The sequence below is a fragment of the Capra hircus genome, chromosome 4 (genome assembly GCF_001704415.2).
Source record: "Capra hircus breed San Clemente chromosome 4, ASM170441v1, whole genome shotgun sequence".
In the NCBI taxonomy this organism is placed as follows: domain Eukaryota; kingdom Metazoa; phylum Chordata; class Mammalia; order Artiodactyla; family Bovidae; genus Capra; species Capra hircus.
In genome coordinates, this window is record NC_030811.1 from 74040428 (window position 1) to 74066037 (window position 25610).

General features: G+C 34.3%; 1 protein-coding gene across 5 annotated transcripts in view; it reads right to left on the bottom strand.

Moving 5' to 3' along the window:
- Positions 1-25610, bottom strand: part of KMT2E (lysine methyltransferase 2E) — a 92887-nt gene that overhangs the window by 34371 nt on the left and 32906 nt on the right. For 4 of the 5 annotated variants that reach the window (XM_018047246.1, XM_018047245.1, XM_018047247.1 and 1 more), the window contains 8 exons: positions 19827-19941; positions 18588-18817; positions 15616-15696; positions 9958-10016; positions 8878-9050; positions 5801-5839; positions 1271-1498; positions 721-851 (listed from right to left, as the gene is read on the bottom strand). In XM_018047246.1, coding sequence (XP_017902735.1) covers positions 721-851; positions 1271-1498; positions 5801-5839; positions 8878-9050; positions 9958-10016; positions 15616-15696; positions 18588-18817; positions 19827-19941 — 1056 coding nt within the window. Of the gene's footprint in view, positions 1-720; positions 852-1270; positions 1499-5800; positions 5840-8877; positions 9051-9957; positions 10017-15615; positions 15697-18016; positions 18106-18587; positions 18818-19826; positions 19942-25610 lie in introns of those variants that run through there. The other variant, XM_018047249.1, reaches the window with a different exon arrangement.

Consider the following 25610-nt stretch of genomic DNA (forward strand, 5'->3'; position numbering starts at 1 on the left):
TCATAATGAGATGTCATTAAAGTTTCTATCACTCCATTTAAGTGTTTGAGTCACAGCACTGTTTCAGATCAAACCTGTTAAGTAAAAGGGAAAGATTCTTGTATATCTTTTGTAACTTAAGTAACACAAGTTATAACAATACAAAATACTTAAATAATTATAGTATATAGGTTGAGAATGTTATTTCCCTAGAGAGAGAAAAATACTTCCAGACCTTGGGGATGCAATGGCTATCGTAAGATCACATCAATTCCCATCCCCCAAATCACAAATGATAGAAGAGGCCTCCAAAGTCCTTCCGGTACCAAGAAAGCCAGAGCTGAAAGTGGTGACAATAATGTAAGACCAAATCTAACATACTCTGATAAAAGAAGGACATGGTCACCAATGGTCTTTGCAGGTTCTAGCAATCCTAGATGGAAAGGGTTCCTTATAACATCAGGTAATCAGAAATTTTCATTATACTATACTGCCACAGTTTAAGTAGATTGTTTTAAGACATCAACAAAATAGGATGGGTAAGATTCTAAGGAATGCATCTGCATCTTTTTTGTAGTTATATTTTATCATGGTTCAAAAGTTATCATTAGTCACTGTTCAACCACACTATAGTTTTAAATATTAAAATGATTACTTAGAGAACAAAATACATATTATAGTTAAATTAGTCAAAAATTTAATACTTAACTACAGAAAACTAATATGGGGAAATAAATATACCTCTTAAAGAAATATCCATTTGCTTCAAACTGTTCTCTCAACATAAACTTCCCTCTGTATTCAATGATAAGTGCATCAGGAGGCAAATCTTTTGCAGATTTCAGAATCTTCTTATTTTTTTGTATATGGCTCTACAATGGGAGAAAAGTTGAGATTAACTAAACCAGATTGCTTCTGGACTTTCCTGGTGGTACAGTGGATAACAATTTGCCCACCGGTGCAAGGGACACGGTTCAATCTCTGGTCTGGGAAGATTCCACATGCCTTGGAGCAACTAAGCCCAAGAACCACAACTACTGAGCCCATGTACTGCAAATACTGAAGCCCGCTTGCCTGGAGTCTGCTCAGCACTAACAGAAACCACTGCAATAGTTTCTCTTTGAGCACTGCAATGCAGAGTAACTAGAGAAAGCCTGTGTGCAGCAATGAAGACCCAGCACAACCTAAATAAATAAATAAAATAAAACCAGATTGCATTCAGTCTAAGTACTTAAAACACACAGTAGAAAACATTCTTATTCTATCATCTTTTGTCAAATGATATACTTACCTCTACAGGAGGTTTGAAGATCAAATTGTTGGTATTTAAATCTGATTTAATCTCTTTTTTGTCATTTCCATTGCCCAATCTCAGAGCTATTCTTTGTGCCTCCCTCTGAACACCCTCACTATATTGGTTATTATTTGCCTCTTCATATTGATCCATCCATGCTTTGATTTTTGTCTCCCATCCAAAATTTGAAACATCAGACGAAGGATCAATCTCCGGAGCTGAGCCCTAAAATCACAGCAAACTGAGCATTAATATCTGGATTTTAAGTATTTATACACACAGACACACTATGACAATCTATATAAAAGAATATAAAACTAGAAATAATGATAGGCTTTCTAAGTAGGTCCCAGTGGGGAAAAAAAAAAAGACCACAAGTGAGCAGCTTACTACATTTTATACTGATGCCAGACACACGACTCGGAAAACTGAAGGAAGGGGAGTTAATCTGAACAGCTGAAACTTTTTACTACTGTAGCCAAACTGGAGCTATCAATAAAACTGCAACAACCCAAAACAGTCTACGGGTAAAAAAAGATAGCATATGAAAAACTTTTTTGAATCTACCAATATCTAGTGTACGCTCACAATTGTATTTAACCAGAAAAAAATTGCAATTATATGTAAACTATATGTATTGCATATTAAGTATAAACTTATTTTCTGATATAATACTTCAACTTTTACCATGTTTGTAACAAAAATATACTCTGATAATTTTGTGTAATTCCAAGATGTATAATAAATTGTCCACAAGACAAATTTTACATGAGAATAAAATGTCTCACAAAGTGTGAACAAGGACCTTTAAGCTTAAGTGCTTGTTCCCCTCCATATGCCCTTTTAAAACCTTTAAGAATGCTAAATGCTACACCACAGCAATATCTTTTTTGATCCACCTCCTAAATAATGAAAAATTTAAAAACTGAACCTAAGTGAACTTAAATGCTTTTGCAAAGAAAACCATAAACAAAATAAAAAAGACAACCTATAGAATGGGAGAAAATACTTACAAATGAAGTGACTGACAAGGGATTAATCTCCAAAATAAACAAACAGCTTATGCAGCTCAATTGAAAAAAAAAACTCAAAAAATGGGCAGAAGATCTAAATAGACATTTCTCCAAAGAAGACATACAGATGGCCAATAAGCACGTGAAAAGATGTTCAACATCACTAATCATTAGAGAAATGCAAATCAAATGAGGTTAACACCTCACACTGGTCTGAGAGGCCATTGTCAAAAAGTCTACAAACAATAAATGCTGGAGAGGGTGTGGAGAAAAAGGAATCCTCCAATCCTGTTGGTGGAAATGTAAATTACTACAGCCACTATTGAGAACAGTATGGATGCTCCGTAAAAAGTAAAAATAGAGCTACCATATGATTCAGCAGTCCCACTCCTGGGCATATATCCAGAAAAATCATAATCTGAAAAGTTACAGGCACCTCATTGTTCACTGCAGCACTATATACAATATCCACGAATGGACAACCTAAATGTCTATCTACAAATGAATGGATAAAGAAGATGTGGTACAGTCCAAAATGAAATATTACTCAGCCCTAAAAGAACAAAATATAATGCCATTTGCAGCAACATGGATGGATGGAGAGACTGTAAGACTGAGCAAAATAAGACAGAAAAAGACAATTATGATGATATCACTTATATGTGGAATCTTAAAAAATGGTACAAATGAATTTATTTACAAAACAGAAATAGAGTCACAGATGTAGAAAACAAATTTATGGTTACCAAGGGTGAAAGGGTCAGGGGGGGAATAAATTGGAAGATTGGGACTGACATATATACTAATATAAAATAGATAACTAAGAAGGACCTATTCAATATTCAATACTCTGGGAACTCTACTCAATACTCTCTAATGACCTATATGGGAAAAGAATCTAAAAAAGAGTGTATATATGTATATATAAAACTGATTCACTTTGCTGTATAGCAGAAGCACACCACAGTAAATGTTCCAATTAAAAAAAAAGAATGCTAAATGCCAAGTAGTGGAAAGTTACAACCTCTCAATAGGTTTTATGAAACAAAAAGGGAATCCCGTTTCTCACTGGAATAAACTTTATAGAAAGGCAGAATTACCACATATTTAAAAAATGTATTAAAGCCCGACTCCCTCAGTTATTTGTAATCTCAGGATGAAAATGAATTAATGCACATAACAAAAACATATATTGTATCTTACTGATAGTATAATTCAAATTTATAGTGAATTTATAATAGATTTAACACAAACTTTCAATTAAGCTGTTTGTAAATGCTGTTCTGATTTCTACAGAACTGAACATCTTTATGAGTAGATAATTTCCATAATGTTACAACCTGATGTAATATGAAATTTTAAAATCACATAAAGATTTCAAGAAAATTTTTATATATGCTGTTAAACATGTACATCTGTATAGTAACACTTAACTAAAATTTACCATCAGTCAACCTTCAGTTCAGTCGCTCAGTCGTGTCTGACTCTTTGCGACCCCATGAATCAGTCAATCTTACGTATAAGTAAATAAACTATCACAAAAAGTATCTTCTCTATAATGAAACAAACTATAGTAAGTTGTTCAGCTACTTAATAGGAGTAGGTTTATTTTACTAATTGATATTTTATGGACTCATGTATTAATAATAATTGATCACTTGATAAATAATAGATTTTTTGTACAAATATGAAACATTACATATTTTGGCCTTTATTTTTATTTATTTTTCAGAGTTTTTCATAGTGAATATAGTTTATGTAATACAAAAATGTTTTTCATATATTATATACAGACACAAAAGTCTACAAGCACTTTTTTTTAACTACCTGTTATTTATTTATATCACGGTACAGTTGATTTACAATATTATATTAGTTTGAGGTGTATTATCAGTAATTCAAAATTTTTATAGATTATACTTTACTTAAAGTTACTATATAATAGTGGCTATAACCCTCGTGCTTATTATTATCCTTGTAGATTATTTATTCCATACACAGTAGCTGGTAACTCTTAAACCTCTAACCCTCATCTTACCCTTATCCCCTCTTCTCCCACTGGTAACCACAAGTTTGTTCTCTGTAAGTCTGTTTCCATTTTGTTGTATTTATTCCTAGTTTAGATTCCGTATGTAATAACATAGATATGTCTTTCTCTTACATGACACTACATATTAATATTTTTATCACTTTTATTAAAGGAATCTAGTCCATTTAAATTTTCTTCTTTTCTGTTCCCCTTTCAAAAAAACAAAAACAAACAAAAAACTCCTCTACAGAAGAGGATCAGAGCTCTTCTATATCTCTTGAACTTTTTTTCATATATGACAGAAGCACTTACTGGAAATGTAATGATAATAGACATCTTCAAGGAAAAGATTTTCAAAGATGCACAAAGCATTTTTAAAATTTCAATTCCTTAGTCACTTCCTTACATAATAAATGAAAACATTTCAGTTAAGTAAAGATGCTCCTTCCTCATTAAGTCTGATATTCAGATTAGATAAAATGGAAAGAAAGGAAAACCACTGAAGGATCAATAGATTCAAGAGTTTAATATAAAACCCTTTTTCAGATCTCTTTACTCTGGCATCAAAAAAATTCCATAAATACAAATTTAACATGGTAAATATAAAATACCCAACATATAAAGAACATTTTATAAGACTCTGGACTTGCAGTATGTTGAACAACACCATGTATTAACATTCTTAAGAAAGAATAATCATTTGACAGCTACTTAATGATCTGTTTTTCAGGAATATGGGATAATTAATAATTATTATACTTTATAGTATGGGGACAACAGATACATTCTAATATTCTTCCCACATCCTATTTTAATATCTGCCAACTTGAGACACTTATTCTCCTTTACTACCTATCCTAGAAAACTAAGAGTAACACTGTATAGCTGACCTGTATCATCCAACACAAACCTATCTTTTAAGGGAAGGCAGAGTTGGACGATGGTGGGAGGGTTGGGGTGTGAGGGGCCGGGCTTGCTTCTCTCAGCAATCCTGGCATCTACAAAATTAAGGATGTATACTAATTAACTCAAGGTACAAGTAACAAGTTTGTACTTACATGGTGACTCTATGGTGATTTCAAAGTATTTTATAACCTACTGACTTTTACTAAATCCCTAGAATTCAAACTATGCAGAAGAGCAAAATTTCAAATTTCAAGTGTGATTTTGCATTTATATGTCTAGTATACTATAAAAAGTGGCACTAGAGACGTGGAATACAATGATAAATGAAAAATGAATCAATATTAGGAATCATTTATATATTTCCTTTTGTTTAATGTTAACTGTTAATTAACTCCAAGAATGGTATGTATTAATCCAATTAGAAATCTCTATGGTCCCACTTCTCCCCACTTCATTTCATAAAGATAAAAGCAATGAAATGACACAGAATGGAGAGAGCATTAATGAAAGATTATGACCAAGCAACCACTTAGTAAGTTCTTAGATACCTGACAATTGATAAGGGCTTAATGTGTTTACCTTAACTCTTGATGATTTCCTAGATCCTTCACGAAAGGCCTGAAATAACACAGAATTCTGAGTTAGATGTTTAAAAACTGGATAAATTAATATTTAAGAATGAGCTCACTCAAGCTTTTTCTTGAAACTGCATAAATTACACAAAATATGGTAAAAACCAATATAGTCAGAACTAAGGGAATATTGAAGTAAAATCATCTACCAAGGACACTAAACTATTAAAAATAAATACAGACAATGTAAAAACATGAAAATATGTATATAATGCTAAGAAAATGTCTAAATTTTCTATTTGCTCAATATTAAAATACAATCATGGAAAAACACCTGATAAAAGTTGGAAGGTATTAAAAATATTATAGTAATTTTACATCATGAGCCAAGATTTGGCATGGGGATAAAACAATTTTGTTGTTACTTTTATTTTCTAGGTCAACTAGCAAGTAATATTTGAGCACCTATTGGGACTCAAATAATAGGCAATGTGGTAAACAGAATTGTACTTAACAAATATTTAATGGGAACTCTCTATTCTGCCACATTCCAAAGTGGAATTTAAGACTCACTTCACCACTTCAACTCCACAAAGTTAGTGTATTTAGAGAGATTAACAAACATTAAACCTAGAGTAAGCACTATAGTTCCAAATTTAAGTTCCAAGTTTGTGTGTAGACTGTATGTTGGAAGAGAGCAAGTTTTGTTAAGAGAGAGGAGGAGGAAGAGAAGCAGCAGCAGTAACAGCAGCAAAGAATCTTCACATAAAACATGGAAAAAGAGCCAAAAACACAGAAAATGGATTTGTTCAGCCATGTGGAATACTGAACACAATTCTGATACTGAAGTAATAAGAAAGAAGGCATGCAATAAAAAAAAAACCAGCATACCACACTTGTACCTACTAAAAATAGTATGACGTAAGACTGGTTAAAAAAAATGTAAAATTAGGTCATGAATGTCAGTCGGATTTTAAGATTCTGGCTTAAATACTTTAAGTTCTTCACTATGATGGAGAAATCTATGAAATACCTCTCAACAGGGAAGGGCTTCCCAGGTGGTGCTAAGAACCCACCTGTCAATGCAGGGGGTGTAAGAGACATGGGTTTGATCCCTGGGTTGAGAAGATCCCCTGGAGAAGGAAATGACAACCCACTCCAGTATTCTTGCCTGGGAAATCCCATGAACAGAGGAGTTTGGCAGACTAAGGTCCATAGGGTTGCAAAGAGGTGGACACAACTGAAGCGACTTAGCATGCAGAGAAGTGATATAAAACAATATTTGCAGAAAATGTCATAACCAAGTGCAGAATGACAGGAGTGGAAAGAGGATAAAGTTGGAGAAATTAAAGAAGGTATTACTATACTACTATGAGGGCATACTGCGTTTGTAGAAGCAAAAATGAAGAAAAATAAGAACACAACGAAAAGACATTCCAAAGGAAAAATCAATAGTGAATGTCAAAGACTGAAGATGATTTACAGATTTTAAACCTGCATAATGGCTGTGCAGCTGAAACAAAAGAAAAATCTGAAGTATGATGAAAGAAGATACAAGTTTGGTTTACAGAGGAAACACTGAACAAAAATAATAAAAGAACATTCATAAGTAATATGTGCTGCCAATCATTTTGTGAAAAAATATCAAGTTTTAAAAATTCAAGTAAAATTGGAAAATTTTAACCATTAATAAAATTTTAAAACTCCTAATATATGGGTCACAATACACAATCTATGTCTTTAACAGTGTTAACACTTCATGTCAAAGCTCTGAATTGCTAAAACACCAACCAACAACACCTTACTAGGTGTTTATGAGTATTATTTTTAAATGTCATCTATCCAGAATGTCTACTGTGAACTCCATTCACATTTTTAACAATCAGCCATAACAACAGGTTGAATAAAAAGCAAAATTAGATACATCTTTTTGCTATGTATTTTTAACTACATATTGCCCCAATAGTAGTAAAAACATAACAGCAAAGCAAACTAGATCTTCTGCCCAGTTCTTAGATTTTTTTTCCTAATCCTTATGAAGTATTACTAACTCAACATGAGAGAAAAAAATCGTTAAAACCTAAACATGACTTCCTAAATTGTAAAACGCACTTAATAGATGATCTCTTCTTCTGTACATTACACTCTGAGATGAAGAAAGTAACAATGAAATAAAGCAGAATGTGATTAAGTGCTATAATAACAGGTTCAAGTGCCATGGTGAAATACAAAGAAAGATGATCATATTTGATAGGAGAAAAGCAAATTTCATTGAAATAGTAGTGCTTCAGATGGGCCTCAAAGTAGAAAAGGAGTTTAAAAGATAAAGATGGAGGAAAGAATAGTCTAGTAATGAAGGGAACAGTGTAAGTAAGGATAACATGTCAGAAAACAGAGGTAGAATTTGGTAATAGTTGTATGCAGAAGCAAAATTAGAGAGCCGTATATGTGAAGACTATTAGAATCAAGACTTATTTTAAATAGGAAGGTGAAATTAGAAAATGGAAAAATGTATTTAAAAGTACATGCTGCCTATTAAATAATCAAATATCATGAAGAATTATTCCAAAAAAACCAGTGCTTTTTGGGGGTAAAACTTCATTTTATATCTAGGTATAATTTCACTCTACAGTTTTCTGCCATATCCTGGTGGTATTTTAATACAAAAATTTAAGTGAGAAAAGTCTAGATATAAGAAACTCAACAAATGTATAGCTTTATTAAAATGATTACACATGATACAGAGACAAATAGCTACAAACCTCTACCCGTTTATAAGCTACTAAAAATTCAGCACTCTTACTTCTGTTTTATAGAACAGCAACCTTCACTAAATCTTATTTTATCTTTTGCACTTCTGTAACTAGTTTCATCATAGTGATGATTTCAAAGCAGTCTGCAAACATTTTTCTCTACTCCATTTCAATCTTTAAAACATATTAAAATTTTTTAATGAGTTTTTTTAAATTAAACTTAGATCCTGCTACCTTTTCTAGCTATTAATACTATCCACAATTCTCCTGTCTTTCCTGTAAAACTGTCACTTTCTATCTAGTTATCTTCAAAAGAGAAAAAAAAACTTACTTTTTTACATTTTGAAATATTTTGTTCTTTCTCCCCACTTTTTTTCCTTCTTTTATCATTAACCTTAGAAACTCTTGAAGCAGTTAAAGTAATCGATGTTGGGGTATGCTGGAATGCAGTATATAATTCCACAGGAACCTCATCACCACTCTCAGTTGCACTGGTATCACCATCTTCAAAGGCAAAATAAAAATTACTGCATAAATAATATTTCTATTTCAAACAATAAAACTGCATCATTCTATATGACAAACTATTATTTCTCTATCTTTCTGAAGAATAAACCTTTTCCCCCACTTCCTCACTCATAGTAAGACACAGTTAAATGCAAATTACAAATATATTTCTTATACATTAAACTAGAAAGGATACAAAATGTGACAAGGTACTCAGATGGTGTGACCATGGGAAACAGATACCTACAAACATTGCCAGTGTCTGTAATTAAAACTTCTTTATGAAGGGGAATGAATTGAGCTATATCTAGCAAAATTCTATATACACTTACCCTTTTCACCCAGCAACCCCATATCTAGGGATCTATCCAAAGATAAAATGGGACACATACAAAAAAAAACCAAAAACACTTTTTTTTTTAAAGGGTTTCAAAACAAGACAAAACAAAAATGCTAGAACAATTTAAATATTCATCAAACAGCTCAAAAAACTTATCATTATTCAAAACCACTTGTATTGATGTCAACATGTTTTAAAAGCCGCAGTGAAAGTTTAGCATATGTTACACCTTTAAATCCTATTCCTAAAAATAAAATAAATACTATTCCATGTGATCAACTAATGGATCGCCATCTTTCTAAAGAACAAACATATTTTACTTCTTTAAACCAAAAGGTTATCTATGTGCATGAAAATATGATTTAAAATTTTTACTGTTTTCCATATTTTCTAAAATAAATATTACCGTTCTATAAAATCTATAAAAAAGAATTACCTGAGATAGTAAATTATACATATAACCAATGTTCACTAGCCAGGAGTTTATATCTGACTAAAAACATGCAGGCCACTTATTCTCTCAGTCATACTAAAGTTCATTTATTATAGATCCTTTTTACCTACCTGACATATTTTCCCTTTTCCGGCGTTGTAGTAGCACCGCCCTCTCTTTATCCAAACTCCTATATTAAAATATTAACATATTTATCAAGCTTTCATAAAATTAGATATAAAGCAGATCTGTTTTAAATCTGATAAAAACTTTATAATTTCTCTAGTGTTCTTATTGAAAAATGAACAACATAAATTATGTGTACTATCACTTGCCTTGCAGTTTAGATTTGATTAGCATAATTAGCAGTAGATGCCAATTAACTGACTCTGTTGTGTTAAGAAAACAATTTTTTACTTAGAAAACCAGACTCCTCCGTCCTTGGGGATTCTCCAGGCAAGAATACTGGAGTGAGCTGCCATGCCCTCCCCCAAGGGATCTTCCCAACTCTGGGACTGAACCCAGGTCTCCGTTATTGCAGGCTAATTCTTTACCATCTGAGCCACCAGGGAAGCCCTACTTTTTCCCAAACTGAATATTTAAAAGCAAAAGTTTAGGGGGGAAATGGTAATATAATTATTGCACTATTACTATCTGCCTAAATTATTTCCATTTTTGAAATGATAAACACTAAATATTTAACAACTAAAATATTTTATTAACCTGTTCCAGCCTCCACTCATGAACTAGAGCATCCATAGTAATTGTTTTATTTGCCCCCCTCACCACCCTTGCAATGTTTTCACTGTCTAAACTGATTAGTCTAAAGGTCAAATACCTAGGTACAGTTATTTGGGAGAATAAGGGCTTTAGACTGAAGTACCTGCTACTCAGACTTGCCTTAATGTCTAGTAGGTCAAAACTATCCTAGCATTACTGATAATTCTAGTTATCACAGAATGACAGTCAGTTATTGCTGACGTGACTATCTTCATTAATGGTCAGTTTTTAGCTAACTCTTACTGAATTCATCAGCAGATATTTACCTCATGATTAAAAATAAAAGAGTCTACTATGTTTAAAAAAAAAAAAAAACTATCTGGCAAAAGGCTGCTGCTTCTAAGTCACTTCAGTCGTGTTTGATTCTGTGCGACCTCATAGACGGCAGCCCACCAGGCTCCCCCATCCCTGAGATTCTCCAGGCAAGAACACTGGAGTGGGTTGCCATTTCCTTCTCCAATGCATGAAAGTGAAAAGTGAAAGTGAAGTCACTCAGTCTTGTCTGACTCTTAGCGACCCCATAGACTGCAGCCCACCAGGCTCCTCCGTCCATGGGATTTTCCAGGCAAGAGTACAGGAGTGGGGTACCATCGTCTTCTCCCCTGGCAAAAGGCTAGTAACTATTAAAAGGTGAAACAAAGTCACATAGAAAAACCTCACTCATAACCAGCGAAAAGTATCACAGTGAGATTACCATTTCTCATTTAGTTAAATCAGCAAAAATCCAAGTCTGTCAAAAACTCTATTGTGAGGTGGAGGAAAATAGGCATGCTTATCCATGACTGGTGGAGATTCAAAATGGAATAGTTCCTACTGGAGGGTAGGTGGTATCAGACAAAATTTTACACATACATTTTTACTCAACAATCTCACTTCTGTTTGTAATTACAAAAGACTGGAAACAACTCAAATGTCCACTCAAAGGGCTGTCTAAAGTATACAACATGTAAAAGACAGAGCATCTCGGGTTACAGGAAGAAGTAAGTTAATTTCTACATTATTACCATGAAGTGATCTTCAGAACAAATTTTTAAGACAAAAAACTCCTGTGGCAAAAACTCTATGTGCCATTGCTTATCTTAGTAAGGAGGGGAATACAAATATACATGTTCATATCTGTACTTCTCTGGTGGCCCAGTGGGTAAAGGAGCCACTTACAATGCAACAGACCTGGGTTCAATCCCTGTGTCAGGAAGATCTTCTGGAGAAGGAAATGGCAACCCACTTCAGTATTCTTGCCTGGGAAACCCCATGGACAGAGGAGCCCGGTGGGCTACAGTCCATGAGGTCACAAGAGTTGGACATGACTTAGTGACTAAACCACCACCATGTGCATATCTGTTTCTAATATTATAACAAAAATTGGAAGGAATAATTGATTTTTTTTAAAATTGTTACTTTCAAAGTCAAAGGAACAGGAATGATGGAACTACTTCTTACATAACTAAACAAGCATATGACTATACAAGTAAGATATAAAAAGTAATTCTTAAAAATAAAATTATTACTCATCCATTTCTCTTAGGAAGTAAACTGATACAACTACTCTGCAAAGTAATTTGACACTTTTTTAAAAAGTTATTTTTAATTGGAGGATAACTGTTTTACAATGTTGTGCTGGTTTCTGCTGCATGACAACGTGACGATTTCTGACAAAACTAAACATGCAACTGGGGCTTTGCAAGTGGCTCAGTGGTAAAGAATTCTCCTGCAGTGAAGGAGATGGGGGTTCAACCCCTGGGTTGGGAAGATCCCCTGGAGAAGGAAATAGCAATCCACTCCAGGGTTCTTGCCTGGGAAATCCCATGGACAAAGGAGCCTGATGGGATACAGTCCAGGGCTGTAAAAGAGTTGGACATGGCTGAGCAACTAAACAACAATAGCAAACATGCAACTACCAAATGACCAAGCAACTGCACTCTTGGGCAAACAGCAGAGAAAGCAAACCTTAGGTTCATACCCCAATCTGTACACAAACGTTCATAGCAACTAAGTGGAAATGACCCAAATGTCCTTCATTAGGTGGTTAAACAAACTCTGGTACATATATACCATATAACACTAATCTGACAAAGGAAAACAGGGGAAAAAAAAAAACCCACAAAATACTAATAACATGCCACAAATTAGCTGGTTTTCCAGGGAATTTTGCTCAGTTAAAAAAAAAAGCCAATCCCAAGAGGTCACATACTGTGTAATTTCATTTTTGTCTTTAAATGACAGAATTACTGGAATAGAATATAGATAGATTAGTGGTTGCCAAGGGTCAAAGATCGGAGTAGAAAGAGGTGGATACATCTAGAAAAGGCAACATGAGGGATCTTTGTGATTGAAATTTTTTGTGTCTTGACTATACCAATGTAGTATACTGCCTGTGATATTGTATTAACAGTTTTGCAAGATGTTACCACTGGGAGAAATTGAATAAAGGATGCAAAGGATCTCTGCATTACTTCACGAATGCATGTGAATCTACATTACTTGAAAAGGTTAACTTTAAAAAAATCAAAAATAAAACAACCAAAGCCTGAAGTGTGTAGTGTGTAAACAGTAAAATTCTTTCAAGAGAACTTAAATACAATAAATTAACTATACATCCCTATGAAAAATATCTAAAGGGGAAAAAAAGTTATAAACTTTTTACATAATCATATCATTGGTACTGTTACTCTGAAACTGTTATATTCTTCTATGTGATTAAGCAGTTGAGAAAATTATGTGATACTCTAATTACACTACTGACTGTGTTGTTGAGAACTAGCATAGAAGGAGACACAGATGGAATACAGAAACAGTAAGATGAAAACCTTGTACAGTTGACCCCTGAACAATGAGAGGGTTAGGGGTGCTAAAATGCAGCATGAGTGGTTTTGTAGTATTTACTATTGAAAAAAATTCACACATAAGTGGGCATGCATAGTTCATATCCATGCTGTTCAAGGGTCAACTGTACCCCTAAATTTAAATTGTAATTATCAATATAAGCTCCTGTATTTTATCTTAAAAATAAACAGACAAAACTTATAGTAGACTAGCTTCATCTACTAAAAAGACATAGGAACAATGAGAAGTCCAGTAGGAAGAACATTACTAGCTCTCAGATTCTGGTCTTGAAAACCTATTCTGAGCTTGGGGCACAGAAGTATAAGATAAGCCTGAGATATCTTGTCATGCTGATAACTGCAATATGCTGATACCCAATATGTTTAAACCCCTGACTTAAAATTCTTTTCATTATTTTAAAAACAGATAAACACTACAAATCAACAAGCATTTATCTTGCCATTCCTCAGTAAAATATAAAAGAACTGAACAGTTAATATGGGGAAGTTCTACAGAAACAGTCCAGCTAATAAGTGATAAGCAACAGAATTAACATGTCACTTAATTTGCAACCCCTAATAAATTAATAGATATTAAAAATGACTATCAATGGGTCCCATTCATATATTATGTGTCACCTGATAGAATACAGTCTATGTCTTAACCCCCAGAAAGGAGGGGGATCGAAATCTAATCACACACTATTTACAGAAATATATATAGAGAGAAAACTGTGAAATCATGAAAATGGAATTGGTAAACTCACCAGGATAAATGATTCATTCCCTTAAAAAGAAACAAACTGTAAAGGAGATTGAGGTTGGTGGGGTAAAGAGTATAGGTTTAGATTACTAGAGACTTAAAAGAGATGTATATCAACCAATCAATACTTTAAGAAAGGCTGGGGGCTTCCCTGAAACTTCCCTGAGGGCTCAGTGGCTAAAGAATCTGCCTGCAGTGCAGTAGAAACAGAAGACTTAGGTTCAGTTCCTGGGTTGGGAAGGCGCCCTGGAGAAAGAAATGGCAACCCACTCCAGTATCCTTGCCTGTAGAGTTCCATGGACAGAGGAGACTGGTGGGCTACAGTCCAATGGGTCACAAAGAGTCAGACAAGACTAAGCACGAGCATGAACAGGGGCTTCCCTAGTGGTCCAGTGGTAAAGAATCTGCCTGCCAAGGCAGAGGACACAGGTTTGGTCTCCGATCCGGGAAGAATCTACAAGCCGCAGAGCAACTAAGCCCATGCGCCACAACTATTCAGCCTGTGTTCCAGAGTCCGCGCTGCAACTACTGAGCTCATGTGTCACAACTACTGAAGCCCCAACGCCCTAGAGCCTGTGCTCCCAACAAAAGAAGCCCCCATACCGCAACTAAAGAGTAGCCTCTGCTCACCACAACTAGAGAAAAGCCTATGCAGCAATGAAGACCCAGCATCGCCAAAAATAAATAAATAAATAAATAAGTTATGTTTAAAAATAAAAAGTGGTTAAATGTAGCAGATTTTGTTTCAATAATCCTTTTGTGATTACAGATTTTTGTTAATTCTTTTATCGATAGTGATATATATATAAACAAATATATATATACTTAAATATATATATGGACACATATGAATGGAATAATATAGTTGAGATTTGCATTAAAATACATGAAGGAGAAAAATTCATAGCAGTGTAAATGAAAAGATTATTGAGAATTGTTGAAGCAGGGTGGTAGAAACACGTGGGTTCATTATACCAGTACTTTTATATAGGTTTGAAATGTCCATTTAAAAACATTTTTTAAAAACACAGAAAAAGAAACGGGAAGAAAACACATTATTGCCAACAGGCGGAATAATAGTATAAGCCCTAAAAACTGTGTATTAGAAGGGAAGGCCCTTGTAATAACTTTTTAACATAATGTGCAGTCCACTGAAAAAAGATGTCACTTAGAAAATGCACTAGGATTTTATGCATTATTAAAAACCCTAGATAGAAAATAATCTGTGACATTATCAATGGAAAGATTCTTCCTGATTTTAGAGATGTCAGAATGAAAACAAACAAAACCCCAAACCATAAAAATGAAGCCCATATTAACACAGTATCCATTAATTGTTTAATCTAGAATTCGTACATAAACTTCTAGTAACTAAAGATTACCTTGGTAAAATTACTGGCAGTTTTACTGCATGAACAACTTACCTAGGCTGACAACGTTCACAAAGATATGTATCAGGAATATGCTGCCTGTCAATCCCCATGCAGTCAATATGTTGCCAAACACTTTAAAAAGGAAGGAAAAAAAAAAGCAGAACATACAAAATATTATTAAAATCATAGTTAAATTAAGATTTGATATTCTATTTAACTATTACTTAATAAGTGCCTATTTTGAGTTTAGCAGTATAAAAGGTAATGCAAAGAATTCATAGAAATATGTCCTCAGGAAAATAAAATTTTGAGATGCAAAAGTAGAGGACAAATGTAGGATATCATATACATGATACAAATTTCTAAAGCAAATATAATATTAAAATGTAAAAGGTACATATTTTATTACAAATCACAAGCTGCAGATGTCCACACTATTTGGAATTAATGGGAAAAGCATCCTGGAGAATAATGGGACTTGAAGAGAACCTCACATGGGAAATTACAAAGATGCAACATTTACAAATTACAAATTGCAACATTTTCTCAAGTAGATGGATATAGAGAGCAACAGTCAGAAGGCAGTTAATGTATTTGAAGAATGTTCGTTTTGAGAAACAGAGGGGAATAAAATTCAATTAGTAAAGCGCATTTACAGTATATAGAACCTGGAATGTCAAAGTGTGTGTAGCACTCCTCTAACTGGCAACAGGTAACAACTAGAGGTTGTTTTGATGGTATATAGTATTCAAAAAACTTTTAAAAACTGAAGGTATAAAAATCAACTAAGAGGCTTTTCCAACATTCCAGATCTAAGTTAAAGAACTGAAAGAACTAGAATGATGGCAGAGAAGATGAAGTTTAAGAATCCAAGAGTCATTGCATGAAGATAGAGACTAAATTTATTATGAACTCTATTTTTAAGAGTAATACATGGAGCAGCTTGAGGCAAACTTCTCAAGTTTGAGGCTATTTTATGGTCAAAACTTTAATTGGTCTATAGCTGATATATATGCCTGTTTCTAAAAAATAATCTTATTGTTTATACAAAAATGAGCTACTTTTAATATATATAATTTATACATAAAAGCTACTAAGTTAACTGCTATGATCTTGCTCTTTTTAACTGAGGATGCTGGGACAAGAATTGGTAGAATATAAAGATAATTGTCTATATATCAAAGATGATGGGGGGAAAGTTTAAAAGAAAAGCAAAGCACTTGACGAGAGTTAGAATAACAAATTATGTTAAATTTGGGGGTAAGTAATAGTTCATGGAGAAAACAGGAGAAATAAAACTAGGAAATGAATAAATATCAGAGCTCTAGTTGGCAAATTTGAAAGAGAGTATGGGCAACAGGTACATGAAAACACATAGAGCCAATGTAAAGCAAGAATAGAGGAAAAAGATTAAGCCTGGCAGTATATATTATACTCCAGGTTAAGCAGTGGAAAAGTAGAATAACAAAAAATTATTAACAAATAGACCAGTTGCTAAAAAGCAAATACCTTGAATAATCCAAAATATGTGAACTGGTCCTTGGAGAATTTGTAGTTAGGTATAAATGCTAAAGAACTATTTCACTATTTTCGAATAGATATAATTCTATATTATATATAGATCATTGTAATTAAGCAAAAGTTTAGATTATGCATTAGAATAAAAATAGTCAAATATTATATAATTTATTACATAAGACAAAAATCAGCTAAAAGATATTTTATATGATTGGTTAAAATATGAATTGAGAGTTGCTACTAAGTAACTAAAAAATTATGAGGAAAACAAGTTACCAGTGAAGTTATTTTCTTCGGTTTTAAATTTACCTCCTGAATAAACTTACTGAGGTAAGTGGTAATAGTATGCTTATGGTAATAGTATGTACCATAAGTTCAGTTGTTAATTTGAAAAAGTGTCACAATATAGTTTTATTATTAAAATTAACTCAAAGTATTGATATTACAACTTTCCATAAAAATAACATCAAATTTCACATTTCACTTAAGACTAATTTTCCCCATTTTTGGCAAAGGTAAATCACCTTTCTGAAATATAACCCTAACTGCATATTTGTATCAACTACATCTCACTCCTAATCACCTAACTTAACAGACGGGAATAGGATTACAAATAATGCAAAGTAATTTATATTTGGCTCAACAAAGCCAAATATTATACTCACATTCAAATATGAATACTATTTCAAATAAAATAATGAAGCTATGTCTTAAGGACCAGATCCAGGATATTCTGAAAACTATCAAACTTTCTTACCCTCTACAGTGCTTAAATACTGCTTAAATACTCTCTGCTTCCCAGCCTATGCAGGGGATGGACTCAGTAACTTTCAGGTTGAAACCCTACTGTTCCCTCTCCATCCTCCCCATCTCCCTCCCACCAGAAAAAAAATAAAGAAAGAAAACAAAACCCCACTTTCTGTCCCAATCACACCTTCTCTAGGGGAGGAGGCCTTTCTTGGTGGTTGAACCAGGGTTGGGGGAGGGGAGACTGTGGTTCTGGTTCAAGGAGACTCCAGAGTGCTGCAAGGGTCAAGTCAAAAGGAGGTGAGAGAGTCAGGTCAAACAAACATCAATCAAATGTATAATTCCCCCAAACTGGAAAATCACAGTTGACTATACAGCACAAATAATTCCAAAGGAAATACACAGGACTCAATTCTCCTCTCATTTGTATCTGTCTACTTTATGTAGTGTATTACTATTGAATGAGTGAAAAGAGAGGTGTGATTCTGTATAAATAAAAGTTTAGAACTGATTGCCTATTACTCAATTAACAACGAGGATTTCCAAAAAACTCTTAAGATAGTTTTTTTTCTTTCTTTCTTTCCCATAGGGGCACTTTCTAGGAGAAAAACAGTTTGCAATGATAGTAGCAGAAGGATCACTTTAAAAATTCATTTATCAGTTCCTTTCAAAGCGAGTTTAATTATCTTTTCCAACATTAACAATCACAAACATTAGGAGCATTCAAGAAAACAAGCAAATAGCATGAAATATTTTACCTGCATTTGTCACAACAGATCATGTATCCATCATCATGTGTAAAACCACATATGCACCTGGTTACATCAGTACCATAACTTCCATCCTCAGATGTGCTGATTGTAGTAGCACTGGAAGTTTCATCAAAATTAGGAGTGGTAAAGATGCCTACTTCATTTTTGCTAATAAGAACTGATGGAGGAGGGGAAGCTGGAGGTGTTGGAGGAGGACGAGCACCGTAATTATGGTCCTGGATAATTAAACACAAACACCGCACAATGTAATTTCAGTAACAGTATGATCTAAGCAACTTAAATAAAACTCAGTCCTTAACCTGAGTATTTGAGAGAGATGAAATTGGCCCATTTCTTCCTTAATACCTTAAAAATAATGACTTGCTGAAACTAAATTTTAAACCATAGTAATAAATGAAAATATCTACCTACAACCTTAGTCACCTTCACAATACAAGATGTGAGAATAGTGATGGTTAAAAAAAGCAAACACAAAACCCTTAGGAAAATAGAGGCTAAAGAATAACAAAAACAATTACAGAAGACATATTGTCACTAGACAGTATACAATAGGGATTTTTTAAGTTTGGGTATTTTTTATTCTGGTCCAAATGGTAAAAATTTCTGATAATGGTAACTCGATAATACCACACATGTGTTCAGTTCTGCAGCTGTTTCAGTCTGTACTCTGCCTCTTACTAGCTATGCAACACTCAATAAGTTAGCTTAGATAAGCTTTCATTTTCTCAGCTATGAAATGGGGATGAAAATTATACCTATGAGGTTGTTTCCGAAAATTAGATAATATATGTAAAAATGCTCAGCACAGAGCTTGACATATGAGAGCTAAATCAGTGGTAACTATATAATTTATCATATAAATTACTATATAATTTAAAATCAACAGTAGATAGTATAATTCTACCTACAATCTTTTCATAGGGAAGGTAAAGAATTATAACACTAAACTAGTAAAAGCATAAAAAGCAAAATAATAATACTATAAAAACTTCTAAGGAATTCCTCTTATAGAATTTTAATCCCTTGAATAAATATAATTAGATCAATGACAAATTAAACTACAAATTATATACCTAATTGTTTAGATAGTATAAAAAGTCTGCATTTTAAATATTCAGTTTTAGGCATAACACCACATATATCAACTTTCAACCTTTAAATATAAAAAATACAAATTTATATACAGATACTAAAAAACCTTCCAGAGAAATGTTTGACACTTACCGCATAGGGCAAACCAATGTAACTGTGTGAATGATGCGAGCTGCTGGTATATAACTGGTGGGGATAACTGTTGGATTTCTCAACTACCACAGGGCTAGCTTCTACGGATTCTGGTCTGGAAGGAAAAAACATTGCATCACAGAGAATTCCACTGATTCTTTTTTTTCCTTTTCATCTATTTAAAATTATAACACTTACTATATTGGCTATACAAATAAAATGTCTTTAAAATGTCTAAAACACAGACACCCTGCAGATATGACATACCCTATCTAGAGTCCATGTTATAAAAAAACTTTTAATTAAGTACAATAAATGTCCCGTCTTCAAACTCTGATATAGTTTCCCTATCACTGAAAAAATTACTAGACATTAAAAATTACTTAATGTACTCAGTGGCACTGGGGACACTATGCACAGGGGTGGACAAAAGTAGTAGAAATAATTTAAACAAGACTACGGACATACTGAATCCATATGGATAAACCCCAATTTGAATGTGAAGTATACATTTCAATGTTCAAAGCTTCAGGTACCTGTTACTGTGTCAAGATATAACAAAGTCTTGGAACTATCAGAAAAGCTAAGGAAAGGAAACCTTACAATGAACCAAGACTTGCTTATGAAAAAAAATGCAACCAGTAGCTGTGGTAGTGTCAGATTAGCAGTTCTGGCCTGATAATGACTAAATGATGATGAGCTGAGCTGACCAACCACTGACAGAAACAACTCACCTACTATGGCTGACTTCTAAGTTCCCTGGTCTAGCATTTTGTGTACCTCACCTGCCCAGATTCTTCACTTGTATCAATCCTCCTGGAGCCCTCGTCTGACAATTCCTATTGATCAATGTGACAGTGAACTTACTTCTGAGGGCAATTCACACTGAAATTAATTTCTCCCTTGCACAAACACAACATGACTTATTTCCATGCCTTTATTCTTACCAAGGCACTGTTTGAGATGATTTTTTCAAAACCTTTATCAAACCTCTTAATCAAAACCTTTTCTTAGAATTTAATACTATTTGAATTCTTCATGCTTTAAGGCTGCTTAACGCAGTTACAATCTAACTGGTCAAATTTCTATTGTCAACTACTTTTCTCCTCAACTCATCCCTTAAGCAAATTCTCAATTTCGCTCTATTACTTGGGATCCAGTGTGCTACAATCAGGGGAGAGAGGAGACACAAACTAAGGTCAAGTGGTTCTGAAGGAGATTATAAAAGAAGAGTCTCCAAAATGTTCTGAATCTTTAGAAAACCAGTGCTCACCTAATAGCTATGCTGTGATGTTAAAAATTGACTTATTTAATCTTTAAAAGAGAAACGTTTAATTCCAAAATTAATTTATGTTTATTGTACAAACTTTAAAAGAGACGTAACAAGAAAGTGGAAGATCATGTCTTCATCCAAACCTGACAGACCCATGTTAAGATGTCACGTACCCTCCTCTATATTTGTCTCTCCATAAATACATCTCACAGTTTTTTAAAAATGAGAATATACAATATGTATTCACAATTTGGTGCTTCCCTGATGGCTTGTGTGTGTGCTCAGTTGCCTCAGTCGTGTCCAACTCTCTGTGACCCTGTGGACTGTAGCCTGCCAGCCTCCTCTGCCCGTGGGATTCTTCAGGCAAGAAGACTGGAGCGCGTTGCCATGCCCTCCCCTCCAGGGGATCTTCCATACCCAGGGATTGAACTCACATTTCTTAAGTCTCCTACATTAGCAGGCAGGTTCTTTATGGCTAGCATCACCTCGGAAGAATTCACCTGCCAATGCAGGAGACCCAGGTTTTATCCTTGGGTGGAGAAGATCCCCTGGAGAAGGAAATGGCAACCCACTCCAGTATTCTTGCCTGGAGAACTCCATGGACAGAGAAGCCTGGCCAACTACAGTCCATGGGGTCCCAAAGAGTCAGGCACAACTTAGTGATTAAACAACAACAAATTCACAATTTGCTTTTGCAACCTTCCAATGTTAACACATAGTGCTGTCTTGTTTTTTATAATAACTGCTTATTTCATTATATGAATGTACCATAGTTTATTTAATAAATTCTGTACTGGATGTTTAAATTGTTCCTATTCTTCAGTGTTAAAGATATCATTGCAATTGTACACTGTTTTATATATCATTTTCTATTTACATAATGGTATTTCTACAACATGGATTCCTTGAGGCAGACATGCTGAACAAAAGGATAAAATTCACATAAAATGAACAAATAAACTGCTTTGATTATAATATTGATTCCTTTCAAATTCTTTTTAAAATACACAGCGGGAAGACTCCCCTGGTGGTCCGCTGGTTAAGAATCCACCTGGCAATACAGAGGATACCAGTTAGATATTTGATCAGAGAACTAAGATCCTACAGAGCAACTAAACCTGACTGCCTTAACTACTGAACTCATGTGCTCTGGGCCCATGCATCACAACGAGAGAATCTGTGTGCCACAATGAAAGATCCAATGCAGCCAAGTAAATAAATAAATAAATATTCTTTAAAATACATAGAGGGAAGAAGTAAAGTTTTAGCAATTCCTGATTATTAGAGCAACATGTAAGAATTATGGCCATTATAGAAAGAATCACTTTTAGAGATTTAAAGTGTGGCAAGAAATTTCTATTTTGGAGTAGATAATGGGTGGGAATTAAACAAGACTTTCAGCCCAAATATAGATAAATTCAAGCATGTAAACAAGCCACAAATCCTTCGCATAACCTCATGATTCGAATTAAAGCTATACAGCACTATTCACAATTGCCAAGACATGAAAACCACCTACATGTCCACTGACAGATGAAAGGGTAAGGAAGATGTGGCACAGAGTACACCATGGAATACAACTTGGCCATAAAAAGGATGAGACAGACTGTTCGCAACAACATGGATGTAGCTAGAGATCATCATACTAAGTGAAGTCAGTCAGACATAGAAAGACAAATAATGCATGGTATCATTCATATGTGGAATTTAAAATATAGCCTAAATGAACCTATCTATAAAACAGAAGCAGACTCACAGACATAGACAACAGACTGTGGTTGTCAGACGGGGAGGGAAAGAGACAGGGATAGACTGGAAGTTTGAGGTTAGTAGATGCAAAGTACTATATTTAACATGGATAAATAACAACGTCCTCCTCTACAGCACCTAGAACTATATCCAATCTCCTGGGATAAACCATAATGGAGAAGAACACAAAAATGAATGCATATGTGTATAACTAAGCCACTTTGCAGAAAATATAGATAGCAACACTGAACAGCAGAAAATAGCACAACACTGTAAAAAATTAAAGCTCTAAGTACTGAAAAGCTGGCAATGCAAGAAGGCAGAAAACATCTTCATTTCTACGCTGATACTTACTAAAAGTAATTTTTAAAAGGTAACAATTTAAAAAGAAATGGGTTGACACAGTTTAAGGATTTTCCTGAACTGTAAGATAGTATTTAACAGAAAACAAAAAACAGGGCACCAGACATTCTTAGAAATGTTCTTTAAAAAGTCCCATGGTGCCAAATATCCTCAAAGCATACAGTAAATCTAAAAACAACTTTGTGACAAATACCAAGTCAAATATCCTTTAGATCCAGTAACCCCGTTACTGGAAATTTATTCTAATAAAATTAATTTCTACTAAGTAATTACTCACAGAATTGAGGTGTTCTTTGTACTATTCCTAAAACCAGGTATTCAAGTAGTAATTATTTAAATGTCCAACCAGGAGAAAATGCTTAATTAAATTTGAGCAAAGCTACTATATTTACACATGGACAACGCACAGCAAGAACTGACAGTAACAAAAATTACTACATTATGGTTATGGGAACTTTCTCAAAATCTCCTGGAATATTACCACAAAGCTTTAATAATTTTTTTATACTGCATGGCTAAAGAGATAATATACAAAAAATATGTTTTTGTGTAAATAGTTGTTACAGAGTTTTGCCAAGAGAACACACTGATCATAGCAATACCCTCTTCCAACAAAACAAGAGACAATTCTACACATGGACATCACAGGTCGTCGATACTGAAATCAGATTGATTACATTCATTGCAGCCGAAGATGGAGAAGTTCTATACAGTCAGCAAAAACAAGACGTGAGCTGACTGTGGTTCAGATCATGAACCCCTTATTGGAAAATTCAGACTTAAAAAGAAGAAAGTAGGGAAAACCACTAGGCCATTCAAATATGACCTAAATTAAATCCCTTACAATTACACAGTTGAAGGAACAAATACATTCAAGGGATTACATCTGACAGTGCCTGAAGAACTGTGGACGGAGGTTTGTAACATGGTACAGAAGACAGTGATCAAAACTATCAAGAAAAATAAATGCAAAAAGGCAAAGTGGTTGTCTGAGGCTACCTTACAAATAGCTTAGAAATGAAGAGAAGGGACTTCCCTGGTGGTCCAATGGCTAAGATTCTGTGCTACCAATGCAGGGGACTCAGGTTCAATCCCTGGTCAGGGAACTAGATCCCACATGTCTCAACTAAGACCCATGCAGCCAAATAAATAAATATTTAAAAAAAGAAAAGAAGAGAAGCAAAAGGCAAAGGAGAAAAGGAAAGATATACCCATTTGAATGCAGAGTTCCAAAGAATAGCAAGGAGAGATAAGAAAGCCTTCCTCAGTGATCAATGCAAAGGAACAGAAAAACAACAGAATGGGAAAGACTAGAGATCGCTTGAAAACCAGTTACCAAGGGAACATTTCTTGCAAAGATGGGCACAATAACAAGGACAGAAATGGTACAGACTTAACAGTAATAGAAGATACTAAGAAGAGGTGACAAGAATACATAGAAGAACTATACAAAAGCAATCTTAACAACCCAGATAACCATGATGGTGTCATTACCCACCTAGAGCCAGACATCGTGGAGTGTGAAATCAAGCAGGCTTTAGGAAGCAACACGAACAAAGCTAGGAGAGGTGATGGAATTCCAGCTGAGCTTTTCAAATCCTAAAAGATGATGCTGTGAAAGTGCTGCACTCAATATGCCAGCAAATTTGGAAAACTCAGCAGTGGCCACAGGACTGGAAAAGGTCAGTTTTCATTCCAATCCCAAAGAAGGGCAATGTTCAAACTACCACACGATTTGCACTCATTTCACATGCTAGCAAAGTAATGTTCAAAATTCTCCAAGCTAGGCTTCAACGGTATGCGAACCGAGAACTTCCAGATGTTCAAGCTGGATTTAGAAAAGGCAGAGGAAACAGAGATCAAATTGCCAACATCTGCTGGATCACAGAAAAAGCAAGAGAATTTCAGAAAAACATATACTTCTGCTTCACTGAGTATGCTTTATAAAGCCTTTGACTGTGTGGAACACAACAAACTGTGAGAAATTCTTAAAGATGGGAATACTAGACCATCTCACCTGCCTCCTGAGATACTTGTATGCAGATCAAGAAGCAACAGTTAGAACCGGACATGGAACAACAGACTGGTTCCAAATTGGGAAAGGAGTACGTCAATGCTGTATAGTGTCACCCTGCTTATTTAACTTATATGCAGAGCATATCATGCGAAATGCATGGTTGGATGACTCACAAGCTGGAATGAAGATTGCGGGAAGAAACATCAATAACCTCAGATATGTAGATGACACCACCCTTATAGCAGAAAGCAAAGAGGAACTAAAGAGCCTCTTGATGAAGGTCAAAGAAGAGAGTGAAAAGGCTGGCTTAAAACTGAACATTCAAAAACGAAGATCATGGCATCCGGTCCCATCACTTCTGGCAAACAGATGGGGAAACAAT